The sequence below is a fragment of the Kwoniella shandongensis genome, chromosome 3, assembly GCF_008629635.2.
Source record: "Kwoniella shandongensis chromosome 3, complete sequence".
Classification (NCBI taxonomy): Eukaryota; Fungi; Basidiomycota; class Tremellomycetes; order Tremellales; family Cryptococcaceae; genus Kwoniella; species Kwoniella shandongensis.
The window spans coordinates 92469-116423 of record NC_089289.1 but is presented as its reverse complement, the minus strand read 5'-3'; the positions used below and the strand labels follow the sequence as shown (position 1 = coordinate 116423).

At 49.2% G+C, this 23955-nt stretch overlaps 11 protein-coding genes and 1 non-coding gene across 12 annotated transcripts; 4 read left to right on the top strand and 8 right to left on the bottom strand.

Annotated features, from left to right (window-relative positions):
* Window positions 1-448: 448 nt before the first annotated feature.
* On the bottom strand, window positions 449-4389 carry CI109_101411 (uncharacterized protein; the record flags this gene model as incomplete). Its single annotated transcript, XM_065966972.1, has 14 exons — window positions 449-490; window positions 553-663; window positions 734-1013; window positions 1063-1334; window positions 1683-1781; window positions 1847-1901; window positions 1956-1980; window positions 2037-2382; window positions 2647-2960; window positions 3014-3167; window positions 3230-3293; window positions 3346-3673; window positions 3728-3829; window positions 3891-4389. The coding sequence occupies 14 exons, from the start codon at window positions 4387-4389 to the stop codon at window positions 449-451; spliced, it is 2691 nt and encodes an 896-aa protein (XP_065823044.1).
* Window positions 4390-4891: 502 nt separating this feature from the next.
* On the top strand, window positions 4892-6387 carry CI109_101410 (long-chain 3-oxoacyl-CoA reductase; the record flags this gene model as incomplete). Its single annotated transcript, XM_032006248.1, has 7 exons — window positions 4892-4967; window positions 5039-5157; window positions 5218-5380; window positions 5443-5565; window positions 5635-5717; window positions 5799-6041; window positions 6109-6387. The coding sequence occupies 7 exons, from the start codon at window positions 4892-4894 to the stop codon at window positions 6385-6387; spliced, it is 1086 nt and encodes a 361-aa protein (XP_031859461.1).
* Window positions 6388-6610: 223 nt separating this feature from the next.
* On the bottom strand, window positions 6611-8123 carry CI109_101409 (uncharacterized protein; the record flags this gene model as incomplete). The annotated part of the gene is made up of 5 exons (XM_065966971.1): window positions 6611-6942; window positions 7079-7216; window positions 7297-7478; window positions 7619-7730; window positions 7895-8123. The coding sequence occupies 5 exons, from the start codon at window positions 8121-8123 to the stop codon at window positions 6611-6613; spliced, it is 993 nt and encodes a 330-aa protein (XP_065823043.1).
* Window positions 8124-8459: 336 nt separating this feature from the next.
* Window positions 8460-9674, bottom strand: CI109_101408 (uncharacterized protein; the record flags this gene model as incomplete). Its single annotated transcript, XM_032006246.1, has 6 exons — window positions 8460-8575; window positions 8638-8735; window positions 8811-9127; window positions 9188-9384; window positions 9446-9520; window positions 9623-9674. 6 exons carry the CDS (start codon window positions 9672-9674, stop codon window positions 8460-8462), a joined length of 855 nt encoding a protein of 284 aa, XP_031859459.1.
* A 1090-nt stretch (window positions 9675-10764) lies between these two features.
* On the top strand, window positions 10765-12676 carry CI109_101407 (uncharacterized protein; the record flags this gene model as incomplete). The annotated part of the gene is made up of 6 exons (XM_032006245.2): window positions 10765-10808; window positions 10873-11039; window positions 11090-11147; window positions 11206-11666; window positions 11739-11911; window positions 11975-12676. The coding sequence occupies 6 exons, from the start codon at window positions 10765-10767 to the stop codon at window positions 12674-12676; spliced, it is 1605 nt and encodes a 534-aa protein (XP_031859458.2).
* Window positions 12677-12846: 170 nt separating this feature from the next.
* On the bottom strand, window positions 12847-15264 carry CI109_101406 (multifunctional tryptophan biosynthesis protein; the record flags this gene model as incomplete). The annotated part of the gene is made up of 3 exons (XM_032006244.1): window positions 12847-14835; window positions 14895-15065; window positions 15139-15264. 3 exons carry the CDS (start codon window positions 15262-15264, stop codon window positions 12847-12849), a joined length of 2286 nt encoding a protein of 761 aa, XP_031859457.1.
* A 364-nt stretch (window positions 15265-15628) lies between these two features.
* CI109_101405 (uncharacterized protein) lies at window positions 15629-17161 on the top strand (the record flags this gene model as incomplete). The annotated part of the gene is made up of 7 exons (XM_032006243.1): window positions 15629-15652; window positions 15725-15745; window positions 15808-15963; window positions 16018-16139; window positions 16207-16308; window positions 16367-16747; window positions 16810-17161. 7 exons carry the CDS (start codon window positions 15629-15631, stop codon window positions 17159-17161), a joined length of 1158 nt encoding a protein of 385 aa, XP_031859456.1.
* Window positions 17162-18198: 1037 nt separating this feature from the next.
* Window positions 18199-19116, bottom strand: CI109_101404 (uncharacterized protein; the record flags this gene model as incomplete). The annotated part of the gene is made up of 5 exons (XM_032006242.1): window positions 18199-18248; window positions 18302-18371; window positions 18435-18751; window positions 18814-18913; window positions 18973-19116. The coding sequence occupies 5 exons, from the start codon at window positions 19114-19116 to the stop codon at window positions 18199-18201; spliced, it is 681 nt and encodes a 226-aa protein (XP_031859455.1).
* Window positions 19117-19237: 121 nt separating this feature from the next.
* Window positions 19238-20130, bottom strand: CI109_101403 (uncharacterized protein; the record flags this gene model as incomplete). Its single annotated transcript, XM_032006241.2, has 2 exons — window positions 19238-19950; window positions 20070-20130. 2 exons carry the CDS (start codon window positions 20128-20130, stop codon window positions 19238-19240), a joined length of 774 nt encoding a protein of 257 aa, XP_031859454.2.
* A 64-nt stretch (window positions 20131-20194) lies between these two features.
* On the top strand, window positions 20195-21087 carry CI109_101402 (uncharacterized protein; the record flags this gene model as incomplete). Its single annotated transcript, XM_065966970.1, has 6 exons — window positions 20195-20319; window positions 20461-20473; window positions 20558-20674; window positions 20748-20864; window positions 20925-21006; window positions 21071-21087. The coding sequence occupies 6 exons, from the start codon at window positions 20195-20197 to the stop codon at window positions 21085-21087; spliced, it is 471 nt and encodes a 156-aa protein (XP_065823042.1).
* Window positions 21088-21291: 204 nt separating this feature from the next.
* CI109_101401 (uncharacterized protein) lies at window positions 21292-22001 on the bottom strand (the record flags this gene model as incomplete). The annotated part of the gene is made up of 3 exons (XM_032006239.1): window positions 21292-21604; window positions 21706-21863; window positions 21936-22001. The coding sequence occupies 3 exons, from the start codon at window positions 21999-22001 to the stop codon at window positions 21292-21294; spliced, it is 537 nt and encodes a 178-aa protein (XP_031859452.1).
* Window positions 22002-22373: 372 nt separating this feature from the next.
* On the bottom strand, window positions 22374-22479 carry CI109_101400. Its single transcript has one exon. It is a non-coding gene; the product is annotated as a tRNA-Ile (tRNA).
* Window positions 22480-23955: the final 1476 nt, after the last annotated feature.

Here is a 23955-nt window from a genome sequence, read left to right as displayed (position 1 = left end):
GGTATTTCCCTGCTCTCGTTGCGGATACCGAAGTTACGAGTCGGGTAGTTACGTGGTCAATGTAAGATTGAATGAAAGTGATAGATTGTAGCGTTGAGAGATGCACTCAGTTGTACTCGCTATCCGAGACGAATCCAGAACGGACAAGTAGAAACGGCAAAGAAAGGAAAGAGTTCTCGAAGCTTGATGGTGGGCCTAATTCTTACATGCGAGCCTATCACTCAGGTTCCATCACGTCCATGTCTCGTTGTAGGTTTTTACCCAGCTGTTCACATATCGCGTCTACAGATTACAATGCATGAATGAACGTTTATGTACACACAAATAGTAGGTCGATACAATGGGAATATGTACAACAGAACTATCGAACGAACAATTTCAATATGCTACAGAAGAATGTCATGTTTCTCTCGTTCTCTTTCGTGTCTCGTGTCGTGAGGGTCATCAATCACGTCGCCAATCGATCAAAATCTTCCGGAACTTGCCAGCCCTGCGTACCACATAACCATCAGTTCTTCACCCTTCACACTACATGTTGGCGACCGCACTCACATGCTGCACTGCGACTCGCTTGTAAGCATCTATCGCTTCTCGAAGAGTGTATGGTCTATCCCAGGCTCGGGTGTCGAGTCGGGCAGGAGGTGTTGCCTCTGTCATGTTGACCTGATTCCGCACCACAGCTTTAACAAACCAATTTCGAGAAGGCAAATATGTCTGAGACCAGTCCACTCACCATGATATCCCTCACAATAGCTTCGACACAGAAAGCGGGATTCCAGCCACTCGCAGTCAGGATCTCATTACAGACCGACCCACCCGCGGTGATATTACCTCCACCACCTTGCATGAATGGCAAACACCTCGGGTGGAGAATCCGCATGAAGGGTGGAGAGTGCGGGAAACTTGCCGGGAATCGAAGTTCAGCAATGATCGAGGGGATTTTATGTTTCTTGAGGTCGGTCTTGAGAAGACTGTCGGGAAACTCGTGTAGCTCGAGAAGCCAACAGTACAGACTGGCTCCACCATCAGCACATTTACCTTATATCGCAGCATTCGACCCACCTATCGGTTTCCGGATCAACGTAAAACGGCAACTTGCCCTCTCCTTGTGCTTTAACAAGCGTCTTAAACTCCTTCCCGAGCGCTTTGGAAGCCACCACGGAAGTCTCAGAAGGAGGGGGCATCTGCTGTATCCTGCCAATCCGGCTCTTTAAGGTCGGCTTGAACGATTTGATGGGAGCAGGTGGTGGGTCCGGGTGCAAAATCTTGTAGTCCGTCTCGTCGTCCGGTTCATCGTCGATATAGGTTGTGCGTTTCAGTTTTTCGGGCATTTTCTGACGCGTGTCAGCGGAGAACACAAGCAGGGATACTTACCACTTGTAAAGGTTGGTTATTGTATGTCGTGGGCTTCTTCAATTTCGGATCGTGCTTGAAGAACTTGTCTGCAGGCTGAGCTGCCTTAGAGACAGCAGCTGTGGGAGCAGTCGTGGTGACCGCGACAGTGTCTCCGTTGTTTGTGCCTGCAACGAGCAGAAGGAAAGGTCTAATTTGCTTGATATTGTTCACTGGTTGTCAGCCAGGTCGCTCGTTGGAGACACTCACCAACATAAAACGGGTTGTGTGATACGAAAGTATTGGGAACGTTGACTGTCATCAGCTTCGTCCGTCCCATCCAAACTCACCAAGCTCAACCAAGGCCGTTGCTCTCGACAGTTGATAGTCGGCGTTGGCTCGATGACTAATGTTGGCGCGGGCATAGCCTTCCATCGAGATGGTGTATTCTGGAGCGAAGTAGACACCGTTGCCATATGCCTGATATCAGCTTCCAGATGGAGCAAACACTCACTCTTCCGCATTCTATTTCGTTAAAGTCCAGACCAGTCCTCAAAATATTGTGCCACCTATCCGCACCAGAACCTGACCATTAGCTGGGTAGTCACTTATGCGGCACGTACCATGAAATGCTAGTAGGGTTGGATACTGCGCACAATTTTTGTCCGCTTTCTGCGCCGCTTCAACCTCTGATTTAAAGTTACTTTCTTGTTCCGGTGATCCAACCACGAAAACGAATTGTTTCAGCTTCTCCGACATGCCATACGTGGCGCTTGCAAAGCCATTGCTGACACCTTCGTTCGGCTTTGCCTCCTTCAGATAAGCGCGACATGAACCGACGACCCAACGGAGCACGGCAATACTGGCAGCTGGAGCTTCAATTTTGTTGAGTTTCTTCCCGCTCTCGAGTTCAGCTTTGATTTCGGACACTTTGGGTAACTGATCGATCAGCCACACTAAAGCATTCCGCTGATCGGGCAGATCGTCGAACAGGGTGGGCTCCAATATCCCATATTCGGGAGGCACCACGATGCTTAGCAGATCAGCACACTGTATGCCGCCGAGCACTTACTGTAACTTGAGCGGGAGCTCCATCCTGGTCGTTGAAGACGCTGCTGAATAAGCGAAAGATAATAGGATATCAACGACGCCGGGATGAGTCTTGATGATATGTTCGAGGGAAGGACCGAGACCTAGACTCATAAAGCTATAAAGACAGAGATCCTTGTTGCAAACGTATGGTCGAAGCGATGGTACTGCAACTTGAAGTCCGCAATTCTGACTGTCAGCTTCATAGAGCAAAGTGATACTCACCAAGCAATACTTGGGTGCCTCCATAAACCTCCTCAGGACCCAATGGAAAGCGCAAAGTGGGATATTGTTCTGCAGACCCTTATCGAGTGGATCGCCTTTGTCGCGCGGACCTGTTGATTTGGGTACATGTGAATGCTTGAAGACTTGGTTCGATTGGTCTTCGTCCATGCCGATACGGTCGGCAGTTGCCCAATTGAGGCTGTATGCGGTCTTCAGCTTGAAACAACGGCCGAATGTTTTAAGGTAATCCAGGAGGGGCTCGGATAGATAGAATGGTGCCAGACCACCTTGACCTCGAGTCGAGGAGACCATGACTTCCGGAGAGGGTTTGTCTTTCATCAGCGGTGCTCATATTGGTATCGCTCACAGTCTTTATGGAAGCCTAGCCAGTATCGCATCCTGTCCAGATGTGGTGGGTAAGTTTCAGTGCCTATGAGGAGGGTGATTCTTTGATCATCTTTCCAGGCTTCCACCAGACCGTCGTCCCACATTCCAAGGGTGTTCGGATCGATCGGAAGGTTCTTCAACGGAATCGAATATGACACGACCTGACGTTAGCTTAATGTTAAAAGAATGGACTTACCCAAAAGTCAGAAACCCTCGTGAGGCCAGGTCGATAGTTGAAATTTTTGGCTTGTTCGAAATGTCTAAGATATGCAATGCCAGTGCAAGCTCTGGCGAGGCTAGGTTGAGACTCACTCTTTCAGCAAACTGAATTTACTGCCCAAATCTTCCACAGATCCTTTCGCAACCTCGAAGCCTCTACCCGGGGCTTCTGTCCACTCGTCACCTATGCCGACCCCATCTGCATCATATTCGACTTCCTCATCCTCGTCCTCAAAGTCGGGTGGAACCCCTCCAGTTGCGTCGTCGTCACCTTGAAGTGATGCGACGAGTCGCTCTAGCAGTAAAGGGATGTCCAGGTCGTATATGTCTGCGAAACGGGAAAACGTGGTTTCGGCTCGACGAGGAAGTTTGTCTTCACTAAACAAGACCAAACTGTACGATGCAGGGTATGTCTTCAAGTCTAGAAAAAGGAGACTGATCAGCATAGAGTTGGAAATCTATCCTGTCACTTTACCTTTGAAGACAATCTCGAGCTTCATCACGATTTGTCGCCCATCTATATCTTCATAGTCTAGTTGAAATTTTATCGAATCTTCCACATCACCGTACTTCCAATCTATCCACCAGTAGCTGATCAGCTAACCACACCATCGTTCACGTCAGATCAAGCAACTCACCATGAATCGTAGCTACCATCCCCGCATAACCTTCCACCTCTCCTCTTTTCCCCCACCTCGATTTACATATCGTATAATCCCTCTTCCATCCTTCTCGCCCGTGAGAGATCCTATCGTTCGTGGGAGCAGGGGAAGGAAGATTGACGACTTTAGTCTTGGTTCGTGGGGAATGAGCATAATTCTCCTTCAGCGATGCTTGAATAGCCGCTTTCAACTCGTCGTCATCATCGATACCGGGTTCTGGGAAGTCGGGATTGATATCGATATCATCGCCAAACATATCGGAGGAATTATCGTTATACTCCTTGAGGGGCGGGGGCGCTAGTGTGGGCATAGTGGCGGAGGAGGAAGAGGCTATGGAACCCATTGGTGCTTGTATTTGTGCTTGTTGCTTGCGAGTGGAAGACCTAGTCGCTTTCTTCGAAGAGGGAGGAGGAGGTTGTGATGTCACAGAAGACGGATCAGTTTGCTGACGTGACCTCTTACGCCGAGTGGACATTTGTTTTGTTTTCGACGAAAAAGCGGAAAAGTCGAAGGTGGTGTGTATCTTGCCTCGTGGGAGGGGTGTTGTCTTGATGGAATGATGGTCAAAGCGCGCTGAGTCCAAGTGTGACCGAGTCGACCACCTTTCCAGAGCTGTGACCGGAGTTGATCAAAAGAGAGCAAGCGGAATAGGAAGGGGAAGAAGAAGAAGGGAAAAGCAAGGCTGACATTTCTATCTAAGTGGTTGACTGTATCTGTACTGAATGCAAAGTGAGACACGTACAGTGAACTGAGAACATTACAGCGTTAGCTGTTTGTTGTTGATTTCTCGCGTGGAAGACACGCGGTAAAGAGGTTCAATAGGACCAACAAATGTTACGTAACATTGCCACACCCATACAGTGCTATACCCGGTCGAAAGTCACCTCCGTCGCGGGTCCCGTTCCATGCATCCAATCCTTCATCATCTTTTGAGCTTTACTTCTGCTGGTCTTAGTAACCACATAGCTCTAGCAAAAATGGTCGCCGACACAATCAACGTCCACACTCACATCCCGGGTCACCCTTCCATCCACATTTTGGGTCATGAGCTTGGTAAGTCCACTTCCCTCAATCTCACTTCGCGTGTGACCAAAGCTCACTCATCACGTTTGCAACTCTACCAGTCCTCGATGTCCCCATCACCGCTTTGATCTTATCAGCGGTTGGAGCTGCTTTCCTCCTTCGATACACGCTCTCGTTTTTCCGACTGTTCCTCGAACTGACTGTTCTGCCTGGTATCAATGTGAGTCTCTGTGCTTTGACCTCTCAGATTCGGTACTGATTCTATGCTCGCTTGATGTAGGTCAACAAGTTCCAATCTCGTTCCGGTGGAACATGGGCTTTGGTCACTGGCTGTACATCTGGTATCGGACTCGAATTCGCTCGTCAGCTCGCCAGTAAGAAGTTCAACATCGTCCTTATTGGTCGAAGAAAAGCTGCTCTCGACGAACTTTCCAAAGAGATTGGTGAGCTATCACAGGCTCGCTCAACTGCACGAAGGCATAGCTGATAATATATCGGTTTGTAGAGAGCAAATATGGTGTCGAGACCAAGTCTGTTGTGGTTGACGTTGCTACGCCCGGATCCGCACGAGATGAGGCTCTCACTCAGATCGAGCTCCTCGCTAAGCAAATCGACCTTGGTGTATTGAGTGAGTACTTCACATGCTACTTGCACAATTTGTCGTGCGTCAAGCTGATGACCCGCTCCCATACCCCAGTCAACAACGTCGGAGCGTCACACAACATGCCTGTCCCCTTTGCCGAGACTGAACGAAGCGAGATGACCCAAATCATCGAGACGGTAGGTCATTCACCTCCACTCAGCAACTGTGGCCTTCCCACAGTTTGAAGATGTACGCTCCAAGCTGACCCATTGTTGCAGAATATCGTCTGGACATATCTCGTCACTCGTGCTGTTCTCCCGTCCTTGATCGCACGATCCAACAGGAAGGGATCCCCCAAATCACTCGTCATGACGCTCGGTTCTCTGTCGGGTCGAATCCCATCGTCGCTCCTCGCTTCGTACTCTGGTACCAAAGCTGCTCTGTCAACGTGGACCAAAGCTCTTGCCGAGGAGGTCAAATCACAAGGTGTGGTTGTGGAACTTGTCCAAGCTGCATTCGTGGTTTGTCTCACTTTCACCTCCACCTGGTCCCACTTGATTCCGGTGATGCTAACAGCAGTGTGTATAGACCTCCAACATGTCCAAAATCCGAAAATCATCAGCTCTCGTTCCTACCCCTTCTTCATTCGTTCGTTCTACCCTCTCGTCCATCGGTCTTCCACGAGGCGCCCAAGGACGACCTCACGAACGTACGCCCTTCTGGTCACATGCCATCTTGGATTACCTCGTCGGTTTCGCCGGATACGTCAGTGAGATGGCGGGGGTCCACGTGATCACTAGTATGCACAAGGATATCAGGAAGAGGGCGTTGAGGAAGGCTGCGAGGGAGGGTAAGAAGGAGCAGTAGTGGTCTGCATGACCGCTGCGAGAAAAGTTCATGAAAACAATAGTCGTCCACGAAGCGAATCGTGCTCATGCATACATGTCTTAACGTCATCAGTGGCTAGTCTGGAAGGGTACCACCGTTCCATTTATAGTCCAAGATACATGTCTAATCGAATCTTACAGGGATAAGGCTACAAACGAGCACCAGTGATAACGCGGCTGCGTCTAAGGAAGTTCATTGGTATCTAATCAACGTCATCAGAGTCTCCTTCTCCCTTCGGACCTCCCTCAACTTCCTTCTCCTTCTTTTCACTCCCTTCACCAGAGTGTGACTCCCCTTCAGCCCCTCCACCTGGTCTGACGACAGCCCCTCCCTTCTTTTCCAACTTCTTCCTCGCTTCTTCGTCAACAATCTCAAAAGCGACGGACCAAAACACTTCCTCTCCAACTGGATTTTGATCTTTCGTGGCCGGACGTCTTTGACAAACATAAGTGACGGGTTGACCGTCCCAGTATTTGAGAAGGGGGATGGAGAGTGTGAATGGGGGAGGGAGCGTAGCTGACAGTGTGTTGAAGTCTGCGTTGAGACAAGAAGGGCTCATGTTAGCGAATTGCTCCTATGTCACTATTTGACAATCACTTGGTCTAGGAGCACGCTCCTCCGAAACGACAATGAGAAGGGATGCGATGAAGTGAGGTAGACTCAAACTTACCTAACAAACCATTACAGAACTCCATACCGACTTCTACGTCTTTACCAAGCTTCACTTTTTCTCTATTCTCTTTCCTACCCAACCACTTTCTTCTGGCACTGATCTCATTCTTCTCCCCCTCTGCTTCCGGTATATCAGCTATGAGGTTAGGAAAAGCATCAGAATCGGATTGACCTCCTAACTCTTGACGGAATTCAGAGGATAGTTCTATCACTCACCTTCATCTTTGCCATTTGCACTTTCTCTCAAGAATCCTAACGACTTTTCCGACACGTACACCTCTTTGCTGTCTGACGAAGACGCAGACCCAAGCGAGAGATGGCTCATCGTCGCAAGGGCTGGTGAGAGTGCCCAAGGTTTATCGGCATAGATATCACATTCCATAACAGGGTCAATGAAGCTGTACGGATCAACAAAGAAACAAGAATTGAATGGTGTATCAGCACTGTTCGATCATAATCATACCGAACGCTTGACGTCTTTGCGCAAAAGTGTGCTGAACAAAGCTTTGCAGTAGAGAAGAATGTCGCAATCACTCACTACATGAACTTGGTAGCAATGCTTGTTCCCCAAGGGAGATGATCCCGAATAGGATTTTCGAATACGTTTCCAAAGAGGACATCGTCTCCTCCTACATCTCTCAAGAAGCGGCCTGAACAAGCAGAAATGAGAAGATCAGCACTTGTATCACCTCATTTCGGATCCAGCTCCAGTACCATCTTCCCATCCACTTCATGTGGAACTGCCTTGAATATCGTCCTCTAATCCCCTCCCAACTTCTCTTTGATCTGCTAGCTCAGGAGCTCCCCGACTCACCTTTCACCACTATCCCATAAGTCATCCCACCTCTCTCTTTCCCAAAATATCCTTCTCCCTCACCTCTCTTCTCGTCCCCACTATACCCTTTTACAAACACCCATATATTACCCTTGAAGCTATCCGTTTCGAGGGGTGTAGGTTCGGTCGAATTGACAGGACAGGGGGTGAGGGGTGGATAACCTTTACCAGATTTGGAAGGGATCAGAACTCGTAATTTTGGTGTCATCTCGATGATGTATGCCTCTCTTCGTTACTATATCTGGGATATAATGAGACAGATCAATGTTGTTGAATCAGAGGGTGAAGCAGACAGAACGCAACTGCATCATGGAAAAGATCGACGAGAATGTACAAAAGTGGAGGAAGATCAGGCGCGATGACGTATTGAGATAGGTAGTGGCACAGCACCAACAGCACGCACAATGCACTGGGTGTCCACACCTCGACTCTGCTCGCTATGCTAATCGATCATATCGTGATAGGTCTCTCATCGTGGCTCATACTCTAGATACACAATTCTGTTTCTGTTCTCATTACAACCCTATCTTCCAATTTAGGGGAACTAGAACCCCGCGGCGCCGGGGGCCTTGTCGCCTTCTCTTCGCAGAGCGAGGAGGATCTCCTTCATTCTCGCGAGGTCTGAACCGCCAGGGACAGATGGTCGGATAGTTTTGGATTCTAAAGTAGGGTTATCGAGGGATAAGCATATAGAAGATGGAAAGTGACAAGTTGGGACATACGAGAGTTCTCTAAACTGATCAATTCGGTGATTCGTTCCCATGCTGTGCCCTTTGCGATGCCTTCGCCGAGCTTTTCGAGATAAGCCGCTTCGTTCTCCCTAAACGGAAACAATCAGTCAGCAATGAGTTCCTGACCTGTCATCCCAGCCGCGGCAAGGCGCCACAACACCCACTTGTTCTCTCTGATATTCCTCTCCTTCATCTTATTGTAATCCTCATAGAACTGATCGATAGCTTTCTCAGCCTTGTTACTCATCTCTTCTCTCCTCTTCTGATCCGCCTCATCACGTTTCTTGATTTCCTCGGATTGTTTCGCTCGCCAAGCTTTGATCGGTTCTGTCTCTTCTTCGGTGGACGAAGGAAGGATGTTGTTGAATGTGGGTGGAGGAAGGATGGACTGCGCTGATCTGGGTTTGGGAGCAGCTGTAGGTGGGTAAGGGGATGCACCGTATGGTTGAGCGGACATTGCGTCGAAAACAGGTTTAGGCGCCTACAAGATCAAATCCGCAAATGAGCACTTCTCATTCGCACGGCTCTGTAGCACACTTACAGCCTCGTAACCGACTTCTCCTGAAAGATCCGGGAATTGACTTTCAAACTGCTCCCTATCCTGATCTTCGCCAGTACCTGAAACACCAGTCACTCGCACCTCGCTTCCTCCAGGTGCGGAAGAGGTAAGGTCGGGGAACGCGTCGATACCTTGAGGTTGGGGCGAAGGTGGTTTGGCAGGAGCAGGGGAAGGGGCGTCTGCAACATCATCGTTGATCAGCTGGAGCTACCTGATTGAAGACGTGGGAGTGATATTCACCAAAGTCGGGGAAGGCATCGATACCTGAAGGAGCGGAAGGGGGAGCTCCAGATGCGAAGAAGTCGGCATCCTCGCCTGAAACGTCCAGTCAGCCAAGTAGGAGAAGGAAAGAGTAGGTCATGATGTTTGCAGCTGACGACCGCTACACATCATGACCTGAGTGGAAGGGAGACTCACCCAAGGCGGCCTTCTCTCTAGCGAGGAAATCAGCTGTAGGGTCGTCGCTCATTTTGTCTTTGTCTAGTCTGTGTGTGAGTGTAGCTGTCAAGTGAGAACAACATCAAAGTCAAGCGTTGATGGTATGTATGGACGTGTGACGCGGCGGTGAGCAGCGAGCAGCGAGCAACGGGATCAAATACAAATTCCCGAAATAGTCCCGCACGTGTGGCATCGTACTTGACCACGACCGAAGAGGGAGAGGTTACGGCGTCGAGTTTAGTGCAATGTCGTTTTTCGCCGCGCGCCCTCCACTCTTCCTGTCCACTACTTCAGACACCTCCTTCCCAGCCAAAAGCATTTGACTTCATCAACCTACATAACCATGCATCCGATTTCTAATTGATGGCCCACCTAGATACATCCAATCAGAACACTTGGGGATCTACCCCATCTAGTTTTTAAGCCTCTATGTGTGGTTAAATTGGAGTAAATGTCATGGAAGTTTCCACCACAGTTCTGTCAAGATTCGACTGACTAATCGTTCCCACGGTTCTTGTAACATCATTGGTACTTATATACATGAGCACAGGACTCGTACATAGTTATTCCTGTGACAAATGTATATTCCTCTGTCTAGTTCACTACTGTGGTACCAGTACAGCAAACTGCTAGTCAACCCCAAGTCTCGTACATTCGGTGCTCAACTCGTACAATTCGGTACAGGACTTTGTGCTATTCGTAACCCGTATTCCCCGCTAAGGCTCGTCAACGGACCCGCCTCTGACAATCAGTCCCGGTATCGTGAGAACCACAAACTCACGTATTGATACAGTTGACTTGAATCCACATTACAACATGCATCCATGCCCATGATGCATCATACAGTACAATGTATGATTTGTGTTGTATGCATAAGTACAGACTTGTCAATTCAGTCAGCCTCTAACAAATCACTTGTACCATCTGCAACTTGTCCATAACCACGCTCAAATCTACAACTGACACAGTTGGCTTTAATTTCCCCCTCCCTTTTAGCAGCCTCCCAGCTAAGCGCACTCCTCTCATTGGCTTATAAAGATATGTAAGCATGTAGCTTAGTGATAAGGTAGTCAAGCATGTGGGAGTAGCGCTCTACGTGCAGAAAAGGCATCCAAAAAAGAATGAAAGCACCAAAACAAAGGAAATCGAGATTGAGTTGGCCAAAGTGAAATGTTGAAATCTCTAGCCGGTTACTGGAAATCCACTTTGCACTAAACTCGACGCCGTAGTACGGGAGGTGGAGGACGTTCACTCGACGCGATCAATGTGTTTTCACTTTTGTTGTTCCTCATGTTTCCGAGTCCAGTGGTCAAGATGACAACGGGGATGAGTAACCCGCCTGTCTACCCTCATGGTTGGAGGGAGATCGTCAATGGGTCTGTGGAGGAGAACTTTGGTCAGTCTGAGTCTATCTAACGAGTACAATATGCTAATTGTTTGTTGTAGCTCCCATTGCGCTTGGGACACTGAACAGTCTAGTTCGAGAAGAGGTCATACCCCCTACGTAGGTGATGTCGGTTTTTGTATCTAGTACAAGCATACTGATCTCAAAATCGGCATAGAGAACATATCCAACTGCTCCTATATCTGTGCCTCAATCCTACCGCTCACTCTGTCCCACCCTCTGCTCCATTCGATATACTCTACCGTCTCCTTTCCTTCCATTCCCCCTCGAGCTTCGCCACATCTCTCCCATCGCATCCATCGTCATCCCAGCTTCGATCTGAAGAGACACCCAAATGGCTGGATTGGGATTATCGACGCTCGGAATTACATCGTCAAGTATGGCGAACTTTGAAGAGATGTAGGGATGAAGGGGTTTGGGCATTATTATGGGAGAGTGATGGTAATAAGGGCAAAGGAAAGGGGAAGATGAGGCGGGTGGACGAGAATGCGGATATGGAAGAAGAGGAACAGGGACAGAGTGATAGGGTCGTCTCGGAGGTAGGGTGGAGAATATTGGAGTGGCTCGTTAAGCTGTGGGAACAGGACGAGAGCGAGCAGCAAGTGGCCGAAGGACAAAGTAGGTTACACAGTCTGTTGCAGGACGATTCGGAGTACCGGACTTAGCTGATGTCGACGTTATCTTTACTAGTCCCACACTCTCGTCTACTGCTGAGACAACTACCAAGGCCATATGACCGCAACGGTGATCTACAACGCAATGACGCGACGATCATTCTGGCAATCGTGCGATCCGCATTGCTCGCCCAGCCTAGCAAAGAGAAGTTCCGACGCGAAACCGATGCCATAAAACTACTGAAGCTGGTGAGTTTACTAGATCGGAAGTCCTCCCTTCTCTCAGGTGTCTCATCATTGACACTATACTAGCTCTTCCACACAGCTCTCTCTCCACAACCTCCTTTCCACCCTTCCTCACTCACTTCCTCTCTCGTACATTTCTTCCGTTCCCTCCCCGTCTTTGCAATCCAACGACTAAGCCAGATACTCGCCTCCGAATTAGACGTGGAATGGTTCTTCCTCGCCCATATTTACGCTCTGGTCCTTGAAGATATGGGTGGGATTCGATCAAAGAAAGTTTCACAAAGACGCGCTGCAGCAGATCGAAGACGGAGGAAGAATGTGGAGGAATCGAAGAATGAATCAGATTTCGAAAAGCGGACGAACGGTTTAGGTGAACCGACACTACGTTATGTGTTTGCGGAGTTACTACCTCTCAACGTGGCGATACCGGTATCAAAAACGATCACGAGAAACTCGAGCAAGGAAGATGGCGTTGATATCGAAACCAGGGAAAAGTTGGAGAAGATAGTGACCATCAAATTGGCTTTGATCAATTTATTTTTGAAGACATGGGAGGAGGTCAGCGTAGAGCAGAAATCGGTCGTGAGACGATATAAAGGGGATGAGCTGTGGAAGAAAGAAGTCAAGGAGAGTTTGATGTGGTCTACTTCCACTTCGAAGGGAAATGAGGAGGAGGAGAGACACCTGGGCAAGGGGGTTGAAGGGTCGCCGAGTGTCCAGACGACTGTTTTGTTGAGTATGATCGAGGTGTTATTACTCAAGTTGTAGAACTAGAACCGTGTATATATGTAGGAGTAATCTGTCGTGCAGTCTCCATTGAAGTGTCGTACGACTTGACCGCATGTAAAACAACACAGGAGAAACAGGATGACCAAAGTCTCATCGGCGATGTGTGAGTGACTTTTGAAATGCAAATGGACATACATGTCATGCACTACCTACCCCTTGACGGCTCTCACAAACTTCTCAACCTTGTCCTTATCCTTTCCCCCTTCACTACCTTCCACTCCACTACTGACATCTACACAAAACACTCCTTCTCCAGCTTGTTCAATCGCTTCTCTAACATTATCAGGTGTCAATCCACCCGCCAAAATGACCGGTAAGGGGAAATGTCCTTCTGATCCAACTTCACCAGCTTCCACAATCTTCTTCGCATGCTCCCAGGGGAAACTCTTCCCTTCTCCACCACCGCCTTGGGCCGCCGTTGCACCAGCAGCATCGAGAAGGACAAATTGATTTTGTCCAGGACGTGATAGTTCACCTCCTCTGACTGTACCTTCTGGAGATACTCTGAACACTTTGATCACGGGGACTGGAATATGTTTTGCCCAACCTTGCGGTTCATCGCCGTGCAATTGGACCAGATCCAATCCAATCTCTTCGACCGCATCTAAGATGTCGTCGAGTGATTGATTCTGGAATACTCCCACCAATGATGGTTTTCGTCGAGAAGCTAGTCGTCGGGAGTTGCTGGTGAACCAAGGTTCGTTGGCTGATTCGAGTGGGGTTCGGGAAGACTTGGAACGAGCCGATCGAACTGTCGAAGCGATCTCTCGAGCGACTTCGAACGTGACTCGTCGTTTCGCTCCGGGAACGAGAATGAGGCCGAGCAAGTCTGCACCTGCATCAATGGCGAGTTGTGCATCCGCCGGTGTTCTGATTCCACAGATCTTCGCTAGCGTCTTTGCCTTCTTCGAGGGAGTTGGAGGTGGGAGACCGATCAACGATCGGAGGAAAGCTTTTGTGTCACTCGCTCGCATCAACGCTTCACCAATGAGGACAGCCTTGACACCCTCCTTGACATACTTCGCAACATCCTCGGGACTAGAGATCCCACTGAGAGCGCAGAGAATGACATCTTGGCCTTCCAAAGCCGCATTGACTCGTGATGTAGTTGACATGTCGACGTTGAAATCGTGCAGATTTCGGTTGTTCACTCCAATCACCTTGGATCCAATTTCAAGAGCAAGTTTGAGTTCCGTAGGATTGTTGACCTCGACCAAGGGTTCCATACCGAGTGAGACCGAGTAATCGTACAGCTCTTTCAGCTGTTCGGGTTCGAGCATCGCAACGATGAGGAGAACCGTGTCCGCGCCGTATAATCTAGCTTCGTCAATCATGTATTTCGAGAGGATAAAATCTTTTCGCAAGATTGCGGGTCGGTTGGGCAAACTGTCCACGGCATTTCGCACGGCCAACATATCAACGAGATCACCCTTGAACCATTTCGGCTCAGTGAGAACAGAGATGACCGAGGCACCGGCGAGGGCGTATTTGAGTGCTTGGGCAGGGGCAGAAGCCAATGGTGCGATATCACCCTTTGAAGGGGATGCTCGCTTGATCTCAGCCATGACAGCGGTATGGGGGGTTGACTTGATTCGCTGGAGGAAGTTGATCAGAGGTGGTGAAGTGTGAAGTGAAAGTGATGTAGAGACGTTGGCTGGGGTCTTCGCATGGACCGAAGAAGAAGCTTCGACGTCGAGCAATCGTTGTGCGTGAATCTTGTTGAGGATTGTAGGCACCGATGGCGCATTTCCATTGGCGTTCCCATTGACTTTCGGTTTAGCCTCTTCTTGTGCATCTACTCCCTCGACGACTCCACACCAAGCATTCTCACCGCCCCACTTCCCGCCTTTCATCTTCAAGAAGTTGGCCATCAAACCTCGTCCTCCTTCGCTCATACAGCTCTCAGGATGGTACTGGACCGCTTCGACCGTATAATTTCGATGTCTGACACCCATGATGACGCCAGACTCCTTCGTCGTGGAAGTGACCTGTAGGATGGGGGGGAGAGAAAGGACTGAGGCGGAGAGGGAATGATATCTGGTGGAAGAGAGATCCTGAGGTAGATCGTGGAAGACACCAAGACCATCATGTTTGACCAGTGATGTCTTGCCGTGCTTGATCTCTCCAGCGAAGGCGATCTATCACACGCGCGAATGTCAGCTGAAGTGTTCAAATCAACAAGAGACTAATAGCTTACATCTCCTCCTAACAAGTCGACGATACACTCTAGACCCATACACACACCCAAAATGGGAAGTTTACCCATCCCCCACGAGATCACATCTCGTGAGATACCAGAGTCGGTTCGAGGGTGTCCAGGTCCAGGGGATATGACCAATCTGTCGAGTTCTCCAGCTTCGAACATGGCCTACAGTGAGAAAGGGGAATACAAGATGTCGCTTAGTATACAACGAGGCTGCACTGCCTCCGCACGGACTCACCTCGACCTCTTTCATTGTGATCTTGTCATTTCGAACGACGAAAGGATTCCCTCCTATTGATGCCAAGTCGGCGTAGATGTTCCAGGTGAAAGAATCGTAGTTGTCAATGAGAAGAGTGTACCCCATTGTGTATGTATACAGACGCGGAGAGTACGAGTAATTACAAAGTAATCAAATGTCAATGCTCTCTTTATATTACGATTGTCTCTGAAATCTCATTCAACCTTTACTGAGCTTTGACTCGGTTCTCAGTCTCGGTGGCGATAATAGAACGGTGGAACAGGGAGTGATAACGAATGCCCCGAACGAACGACTGACCGGCTCACTCACCGATGTGTACCGATCGATAGATAAATGCCACATCATACCGCGCGAGTGACTTCCCTCTCTCCTGCTCTCCACCGGTACATCTGGCTGGTCACTTTCGTCGTGAATTCGACCTTCTTACTCATCTTTAGCAACATAATTCAAGCAGAGCAGAAAGAACGGAATGGAGAAGTACTCGAAATGGAGAGTGAGTCAGATTCAGCTCACCCGTACTCATCGGAGTTTCATTCCAAGCTGATCAACTCCCACCCTTGTACAGGACCCCGCTACGGGTATACAGGTGGATCACCCTTCTTTAACCCGTCCTTCAATCTGAAAATGCTGATATGAATTTCCTCTTAGCCCTTCCTCCCTCCCGTACCTCCTCGTACCGTCTCGCCTATCTTCGTTGCCATTCTGACTCCTTTCAGCATATTTCACTCCTTGGCTAGAGCACTGCTCCTGGCAGTGGTAGCTCTCATACATATTGTGTTAGTCGAAGGAGTCTGTTTGATCTTTGTGAGTCATCGGTCTCTAGGCTTGCAGTCAGCAACAGCTTATTTTGAAACTCAGATTCCTCTGCCCCCACTGTACAGGACCATAAGTAGCGGTCTCACCGCGGTTACGTGTCGACTCGGTCTTGCGCTTATGGGTTATTGGTGGATCACGACCGAGCTAGTCTCGCCAAAAAGAGGGTGAGTTGCGCCTCTTGATCTGAACATGTTGTGTCGTGTAGTACTCACACTGTGGAAAATGGTTTAGAAAAACGGGTGTTGCGCAGATATCAAAGACCGGTCCGAGGAAGGGTGATCTCATCATCACCAACTGGACTAGCTATGTCGATGTTCTCTACCTCGCTTTCAGGTAGGTCACATCGCGAGAAACAAAACTGCTTTTTACATTCTGATGTTGGCTATCGTAGACATAATCCGACTTTCCTTCTACCTGTATTTTCAAGCGACTCAACCCACACATCCGCCCCTACGACAGGTCGACATACCGGTACAGGCTCAGCCAATATCTCCACGACATTCGCCCAACCTCCCTTACTTGGTTACTTGCCAATCTCCCTTCCTGCACTTATCGCTCGCACAGGATCCCTCTCGGAGACTTACAGTACACCTCCAAAGGGCATGTACAAAACGTTGCGCGAAGCGAGACGGAAGGAAAACAGACTGGTGGCGTTGTTCCCAGAGGGAACGACAAGTAATGGCAGAGCGGTCTTGAGGTTTGGAGAAGGAACTTTAGCAGAGGGAGATGTAGGTGGTGATGATGAAGGGATCGTCTGGATCAAATTTTTCAAGTGAAACCCGCTGCGCTCGTTGATTGTTTCGTGGGCACCAGCTGACATTGACCTCTGAGCAGACACACCCCTCCCACGCCTTTCGCACCAAGTGCGACGTGTTCCCTCCCTACTCCTCTCAGCCACCTCATCTTCTCCACTCTCTACACACCTACACCCACGCCTTCTCGATCACTACACATCCGAACTCTTCACCCTTCCGCATCACCCTCATCACCCTCATTCCTGCCTAGCGAGATCTTGGCGAATGCTCCGGGAGGGTTGGATGCTGCTGGAAAAGACCACAAGGCGGTGTGGAGAGAAGCATGTGCGACGGTGTTGGCGGAGACTGGTAGGGTTAGGAGAGTGAAAGGGATGGGTTGGGTCGAGAAGAAGGCGTTTTTGGAATATTGGGTAAGATCAGGTAGACGATGATGCATCGTTAGGGTACAGAGTCACCATAGGCGTTGTCTGTCGAGGCGTGTCATTCATGTCTAAAGGGGATAAAGTGGTATATACAATGCTGGTATCGGAGGCGAAGACGAGGAATCACCAAAAACACAACTCGAATGATCTAACTATCAGCCATGATCACAGCCCACGAAAACTCACGCTGGTATACCCGAGACAACGTCTTCGCTCTTCGCAAGCGAGGTTTCGTATTCTTCTCTGACTTGCATGAAGATACCCATACTCTGTGAGACGTGTGTGTATCATCAGATTTGTGCTTGTGGCACGATGGAAGAGTGCGCACTTTGCTAGAGCTTGGGATGATCGACATCCCACCATTTCACAATCTGACATACGACCCGGTCAGCCTTACTTGTTCGCTCCAAGTAAGGAACTACGAGTTGCGCACCGATGGCTACGTATCGCTCCAGAGGCGCGAATCCATCGCAGAGGACGTCATATCAACATCGACCGCTGTCAACCTAAACAGATAGGTGAGGGCGTAATGGAAGGAAGGAACGAAGGAGGGAAGGAATGAAAGACCAAAGTTGGTTGATATTCAGACGATCAATGCGTGTTTGTTCGTGGTTCAGTTTAGCTCGAGGGGAACATCCTTTGGGGCTGACTCGATCGGCTGTTTGGCTACCTACTGATTCCCAACCCATCCTACGACATCATTTGAGAGCTCTTGGAACGGGGAGGGGGAGAGGGAGGGAGTCTAACGTGCATGATGTGTTGGTTGTCTCAACATACAGCTAGACGCGGAGTCTCCATTGATATTTGGCTAGATAGCGGCTTCAGTTCCGCCGGAAATGACCAACGGTCGATGCCCGTAAAACTTTACAGCAGCAATGCCTCGTCAAGCAATGTCATTCGGTTTACTGTACAATGCTAGAGACAACCTGTCATTACAGATAGTAAAACTGTCTGTGGCGTATCGCATGCAATGGACCAGGCTTCAATATACAGTACAATAGTAGTACAACGTTATTCACAATGGTCCCTTAAACCCGCCAACCGGATCATGGAGTTTGGGTATCAGACGATCTTTCGACCAGACTCTCGAGGGCTTCTGTCTCTCGCTATCAGCCATCCATATCATTACTGCTACTACGATTCACCTACCTGACGGAGACAGTTTCTCCTCCTCCGCCACTTCCATGACCAACATCATGTTTTCCATCTGCTGCGACATCTGAGTTATCACCACTGATATCAGCCTTCCTGCTCTGCGTAGCCAGTCAACAGGTGAACGTACCTCTAGAACTCTCAAGACCCGATCTGGAATCTCGTATTCTGAACAGTCGAATTCCATTTCTAGATTATCGATCTTATCCGTCGAAGACGATGACGATGACGATCCAATCTCCGCGATGAGACTGCCTTTCCATGTTGTCTGATGATCGGTACGCCATTCTATCTCTTCGCACTCTACGAGGAGACTCAGACCAGAGCCGCCGGGGGAAGAGGTGGATATTCGACTCTCGATGGGGTCCAAGAGGACCAAGTTGTGAGTCTCAAGACCACATTCTTGGAGAGTGACGAAAAATCGAGGGAGGAACGCGGTAGGAATATCTGTACAGTCTTTTCAGTTTTCCCCTTCCTGAGTCGGTGTGGTCTCGTGTCTCGTTACTCACCGTACATCTTGAGGTCTTGTCCTGTCAAGGTGAGATGGAATCTGCTCTCATCCTCAAATTGCTCTTCCACAAACGTTTCCCATTCTTCGATCGTCCCGCACTATGTTTGATTGAGAAATCAGCCATGGGGCATAGGCTGCATTTATCGCTCTCACTCACCTGCATCCCACTCAGACTCTCGACAAACTCGATCATCCTTCGAATACCGGACCCATTGGCGAGGGGACTAGCAGGGATGTCGACATAAGGAGTGGTTGCAGTGGGTACGGCAGTTGGAAAAGGGGATAGGATGAGGTATTCCATTTCGGTTCGTCAGCGCGGGTCCAAGGTATAGTTTTGATGAGAAAGAGAGAAGATGTTGTTCGCCCGAGGTAAGGAAGGGGCAGGGAGGAAGAACAAAGGATGGATCTGCCGGATCGGATACTCACCTATACGAAGAATCTGCGCCGAAAGGAAGGGTCGATCTTGCAGCTGTGGGCCCGTCTACAACAGGATAAGGACTCGGACCTGTTGTTGTTCCGTTAGGCAGAGCAAAGCGGTCCCCGTACCCGTATCCGTTTATTAGATGTTGTTGTTGCTGTAGACCCGCTGTTGCTGAAGGAGGATAATGTGTGATACGTTGTGGATTAGATTGAACGATATGGATTTGATTAGGCGGTAAATGATTATCTGAAGACGATCCAGTAGATGATGGACTCCCATTCACATTCCCATTCGTATAGGAAGATGCTGTCACCTGTCTTTGGACAGAAGGTGGTCTTCCTCTTCCACCACCACGACTACCTCGTCCTCCACCCCGACCTCTGGGTGTAACACCGTTGGCGGGTCCATGACCGGGCCCATGACCATTGGGTATATGTTGATGGTGATTCATCATACCGTTGGGCACATAGTGATAGTTTGGCGACGGTTGACCATATCCTTGTGCACTCGCATTCGCATTCGCATTCGCATTCGTGTAGTGGTTGGTGATGAGACCCGGCGTTGAAGCCGGCGCGAGCGCAGGAGTTATAATACCGCCGAGGGGTCGAGCAGCGTGTATCGAAAGTGGTGATGAAGATGCAGCGATGTCTAGATCCATTTCATATGTTGAGGGATGTTCATTGCGATCGCGACGAAGATGCGGACGTTGTTGCTCTGTGTATAGTCGAATTGATACAAGCAACCAAGCAAGCAAGTAAGCGGATGATGATGTTGAAATACTCTATACCTTAACGTTGGATGATGCAAGAAAGCAGCAACAATAAGGCACGCACCAAAATCGAAGCGGCCGAACAAACGGAACCTGCACAACGGTAACAGCTCGTTGCTACACATCTATGGGATTTCGACATACACCTTTCGATCATTCATAACATTGTCACCTATCTGCTCATACAACATGTTGCGTCTGTCTACTTCTGCTCGCTCGACTCTCCGACACCTCTCCACCTCTGCCGTTCGACGGGAGGAAGTAGTTGGAACCGTCGGTGCTGTACCTGTTCGACGACCAGTCGGGGGCTTCCGGTGAGTACAAAATGTGTAGATGCTGCTACTTCAGAGGAACTCACCTAAGCCCGTTGCATACTGTTGGGAATACTTACAGAGGAGGGTGAGTTAATGCTGGTTCCTACTCATTGAAAGAGCTGTACTGATAAACTCCTGCAGAATTCTCGGTTTCGTACGTTTCTCTTCCGCTTCCATCGTCATTGGGGCCGGACCTCCTCTCAACCTCACAAAGTCACTGATCCAGCCTTCACCTTAGCTCTTCGGTTTCTCCGCCGCGTCTGCACTTTCAATTTACTACCTCCAACAAGACACGAAAGTTGCATCTGGTCTTCTCCTAGCTAGCGTTGAAGAACTCCAACAAGGTACTGGTAAAGTAAGTCCTTCGCCCTCCTTGTCAATCTCATTAGCCGTCTGAAAGTGATACTAATGGGGGATACTGATTGTAGATTACGAACCATCTTGATCGATTGCAAACTGTTGAGAAAGAGTTGGCTGCGCTCAAATCCAGCGGTGCTATCAAAGAGGATGTTTCCAAAGTCCGAGGCGAGACCAAGAAGCTTTACGTGAGTCGCACACAGCCAGCCGCGAGTGGGTGTGAACACGCATGCTAATCTTTGATGCAGGACGGACTTCATCTTGAAGTGCTCGATTTGAGAGCACACGTCTGGGGAGTTGAGCAGGATTTACAAAAGGTAGTCAAGACAGGTGAGTCGTCAGCCTAAGCACGCAGATGGGCCTTCGCCGATACTAATGAGGGTAACTTCCGCAGAATCCATCCGGATCTAAACTACTACTCCCCCTGGATCTGAGCGAGCGAGCGAGCGAGCGTTGACGTCGAGCTTGCATCAGCAGGGAGAGAACAAAATGCGAAAAGGGATATCTTTAGATGCATGAGATGAGAATATTGCTACAACTTTTTATGTCGAAAACCAGAAACAAACCCGGTCATCATGTCGTCCGTCTGTTTGTCTGCCAGAACACTTGCTCCTATCATTTCCTCCCCTTCCCTCTCCCTTTCCCTCTGCCACCTCTCCCACTCGTCTTCCTCGCGCCTCCACCTCCTCCACCCACGAACAACTGTTTCCTAACCACTCCATCGTCCTCATCTTGAGATCTCTGTCTATCGGGACTTTGGATCGATCCGTCTGGTGGGGACGTCTCAGGTCGATGAGGTGATGGTGAAGGTGGACGGGATGATGATTGAGATGAAGTGGAAGGTGCACGGACCATTGATGTTGATCTTTTGGATAGAGAAGGTGAAGATCGTTGTCCAGGTGGTAAGGAGTGAATAGGGAGCATATGGCTATAGCACGATTACATGATCAGCATCCCCGATACATACAGCGTCCAGCGTTGTAGGTGACTTGCGAAGGAGAGAGAGAGAGACAGACGGATCACACTCACTTGCCAACTTCTCTACCAATCGCTTCTATCCTCGTTCTCTGCTCTTCCGTCAAACCTTGTTCTGTTGTCGCGCCATATCCACCGGTCAACCCATCCGCAGAGATGATAGACTCTTCTCTCACAGCTGGAGGTAAGAGCGTCGAAGTCTCGGCATGACCCTACAATCGACCGCATTTACAGAGATTAGCAAGCGACCAGACAGCACTTCATATAGGAGTGACCAGACGCACTGATTCGAGGTCTTTGACCTTTTCTTTTCGAGGTCCACAACAAGGCAAGAAGTCGAAGAAGCCCATGGAGTCGTTGATCGGTTGCCTGAGGTATATTTGACTGATACGGTGAAGATGGATACAAGTACCGGAATCGTGTCAATAAAACTCAGTTTTGAGTCAAACGTGATTGAATCCGAAGCTATCCGGAGTAATGTGGCGAACTTTCCTGAAACTGCTGCACCTTGAATCGCACCTTTTTTTGTGCTATCTACAGTAGTTAGCCTTACAGCTCGTCAAAGTCTCAGCGTAAATGATGTGGTACTACATACATACCCACAAGTCAAGGGCTCGGCCTTCAAGGCCACGCAGTAAGACAGGAAACGACATGCAAGAATAAAAAAGACAGACCATTACTTCTGCGGCTTCCACACAAGGGCTGGGGGAAAAAAAATAAAGTGATCACTGGCGGGATCGAACCGCCGACATCTGCATTTACTAGTGACCTAGAACCGAAGCTCTCAGATTATTAGTACAGCACTCTAACCAGCTGAGTTAAGCGACCAGCTAACTCCTGTGAAGGATTTGATGTCTGGGTTCAATTTCGGTGCTTTATGAAGCGCCGTCTATATTCCGCCACTCTCCGATATTTGTCTCTCCGAATGGCTCGATGGTCACCTTCGTTTTCAAATTGTCGGTCGATAAGCGCATACCTCCCTTCAGTATGAGTAGATCTACTTGGGCTTATTGTGCATGAGCCTCACTCATCTATCATACCTCCTGCCATCGCGCCAGCACGAGTCCTGGGCTCCGATCATCCTGCTCCCAGACATATACAAGATCTCCGTGAACGTAGAATCACCTGCAACAAATGTATTTGCCTTATGTACGTGTGTGTGTACAGTAGACAGGTCTGCAGTAAGCGATCGGCATCGGTCATCCGTTGGGAGGCCCCGCTGGTACATCAATCGTTGGCGAAAGGTCGTTGCTGAGATCGCCCACAACCGCGAAACCCGCTGGGACCAATTGCGGCGGTGGACGCTTTTGAACCCTAGCCTATTAAGCTAAGTACAGGGTGGACTGAGCTCTCATGTTCATCAAATTGTGTTCATCACACAGGGCGCAATCTCAGCCTTGCCATCGTACTGCCATTATCGGTTTAGGCTATGTTATGCAGTTGACGCCTCGTTTCGCATGCAGTGATTGGAAGCATCGCATGTAGTGATTGGAAGCGATGAGCACGCCACTTCTCGAGAAACTCGTCGTCGGGGCAGCACAGAAGATCATTTCGGGAACAGTCAGCATTTTTCTATGACACCTACACAACGCCGGCAAGCCATACCACATAGCTCCTTCCTGTCTTTCGCTTGGTGCTCTAGCTGCGATCTCAAGGGTCGTTACATATCGGTCGATTGGTCCACATTTGGCCCGTAGAATATCATTACATCTACCACGCAGCGGGTCCCCAGCCAGCGATTTGTTTTAGCCAATGCTGGCTGTCCTACGGATTCGATAATTCGTTGGGACAGCGTAAATACAAGACAGTAATTATGTTTCCTCGGGATAACCAGATCATCCAATGTTGAACCATGCTCAAGTCAATGTGCAGGGCTGCAGTGCCGATATATAGTCGATAGACTTGAAGGAGACTTGTTCGACCCTCCTGTTGCACGGCTTGTTCATGGCAAAGCAGGCGAGGTAACGAATTGCCTTGTTGATAAAGTGGAGCTTTGTAGCTGAGGTCACAATGGGATAATCACGGATCCCGGCCAGTAAATAATCCTCGCTTTTTTCTTTCAGAACAGTTATCGGAAATGGTGCAATCTGCAGTTCGGGATTCAGCCTTCTACTGTACGTCACGAGGTGAGTGCCACCTCAACTTCCGAAAACCAGCAGGATACGATTTCGAACGGTTTCAGTCCTTGTCCTTCGGCCAGTCCTTCTCATTTCGGAAAAGGTTGGTCAGTAGCTCGATGAAACACAATCTTCCCATGTATGCTCCTCCGCCGAATACAAAGGCCGCGATGAGGACAAATATATT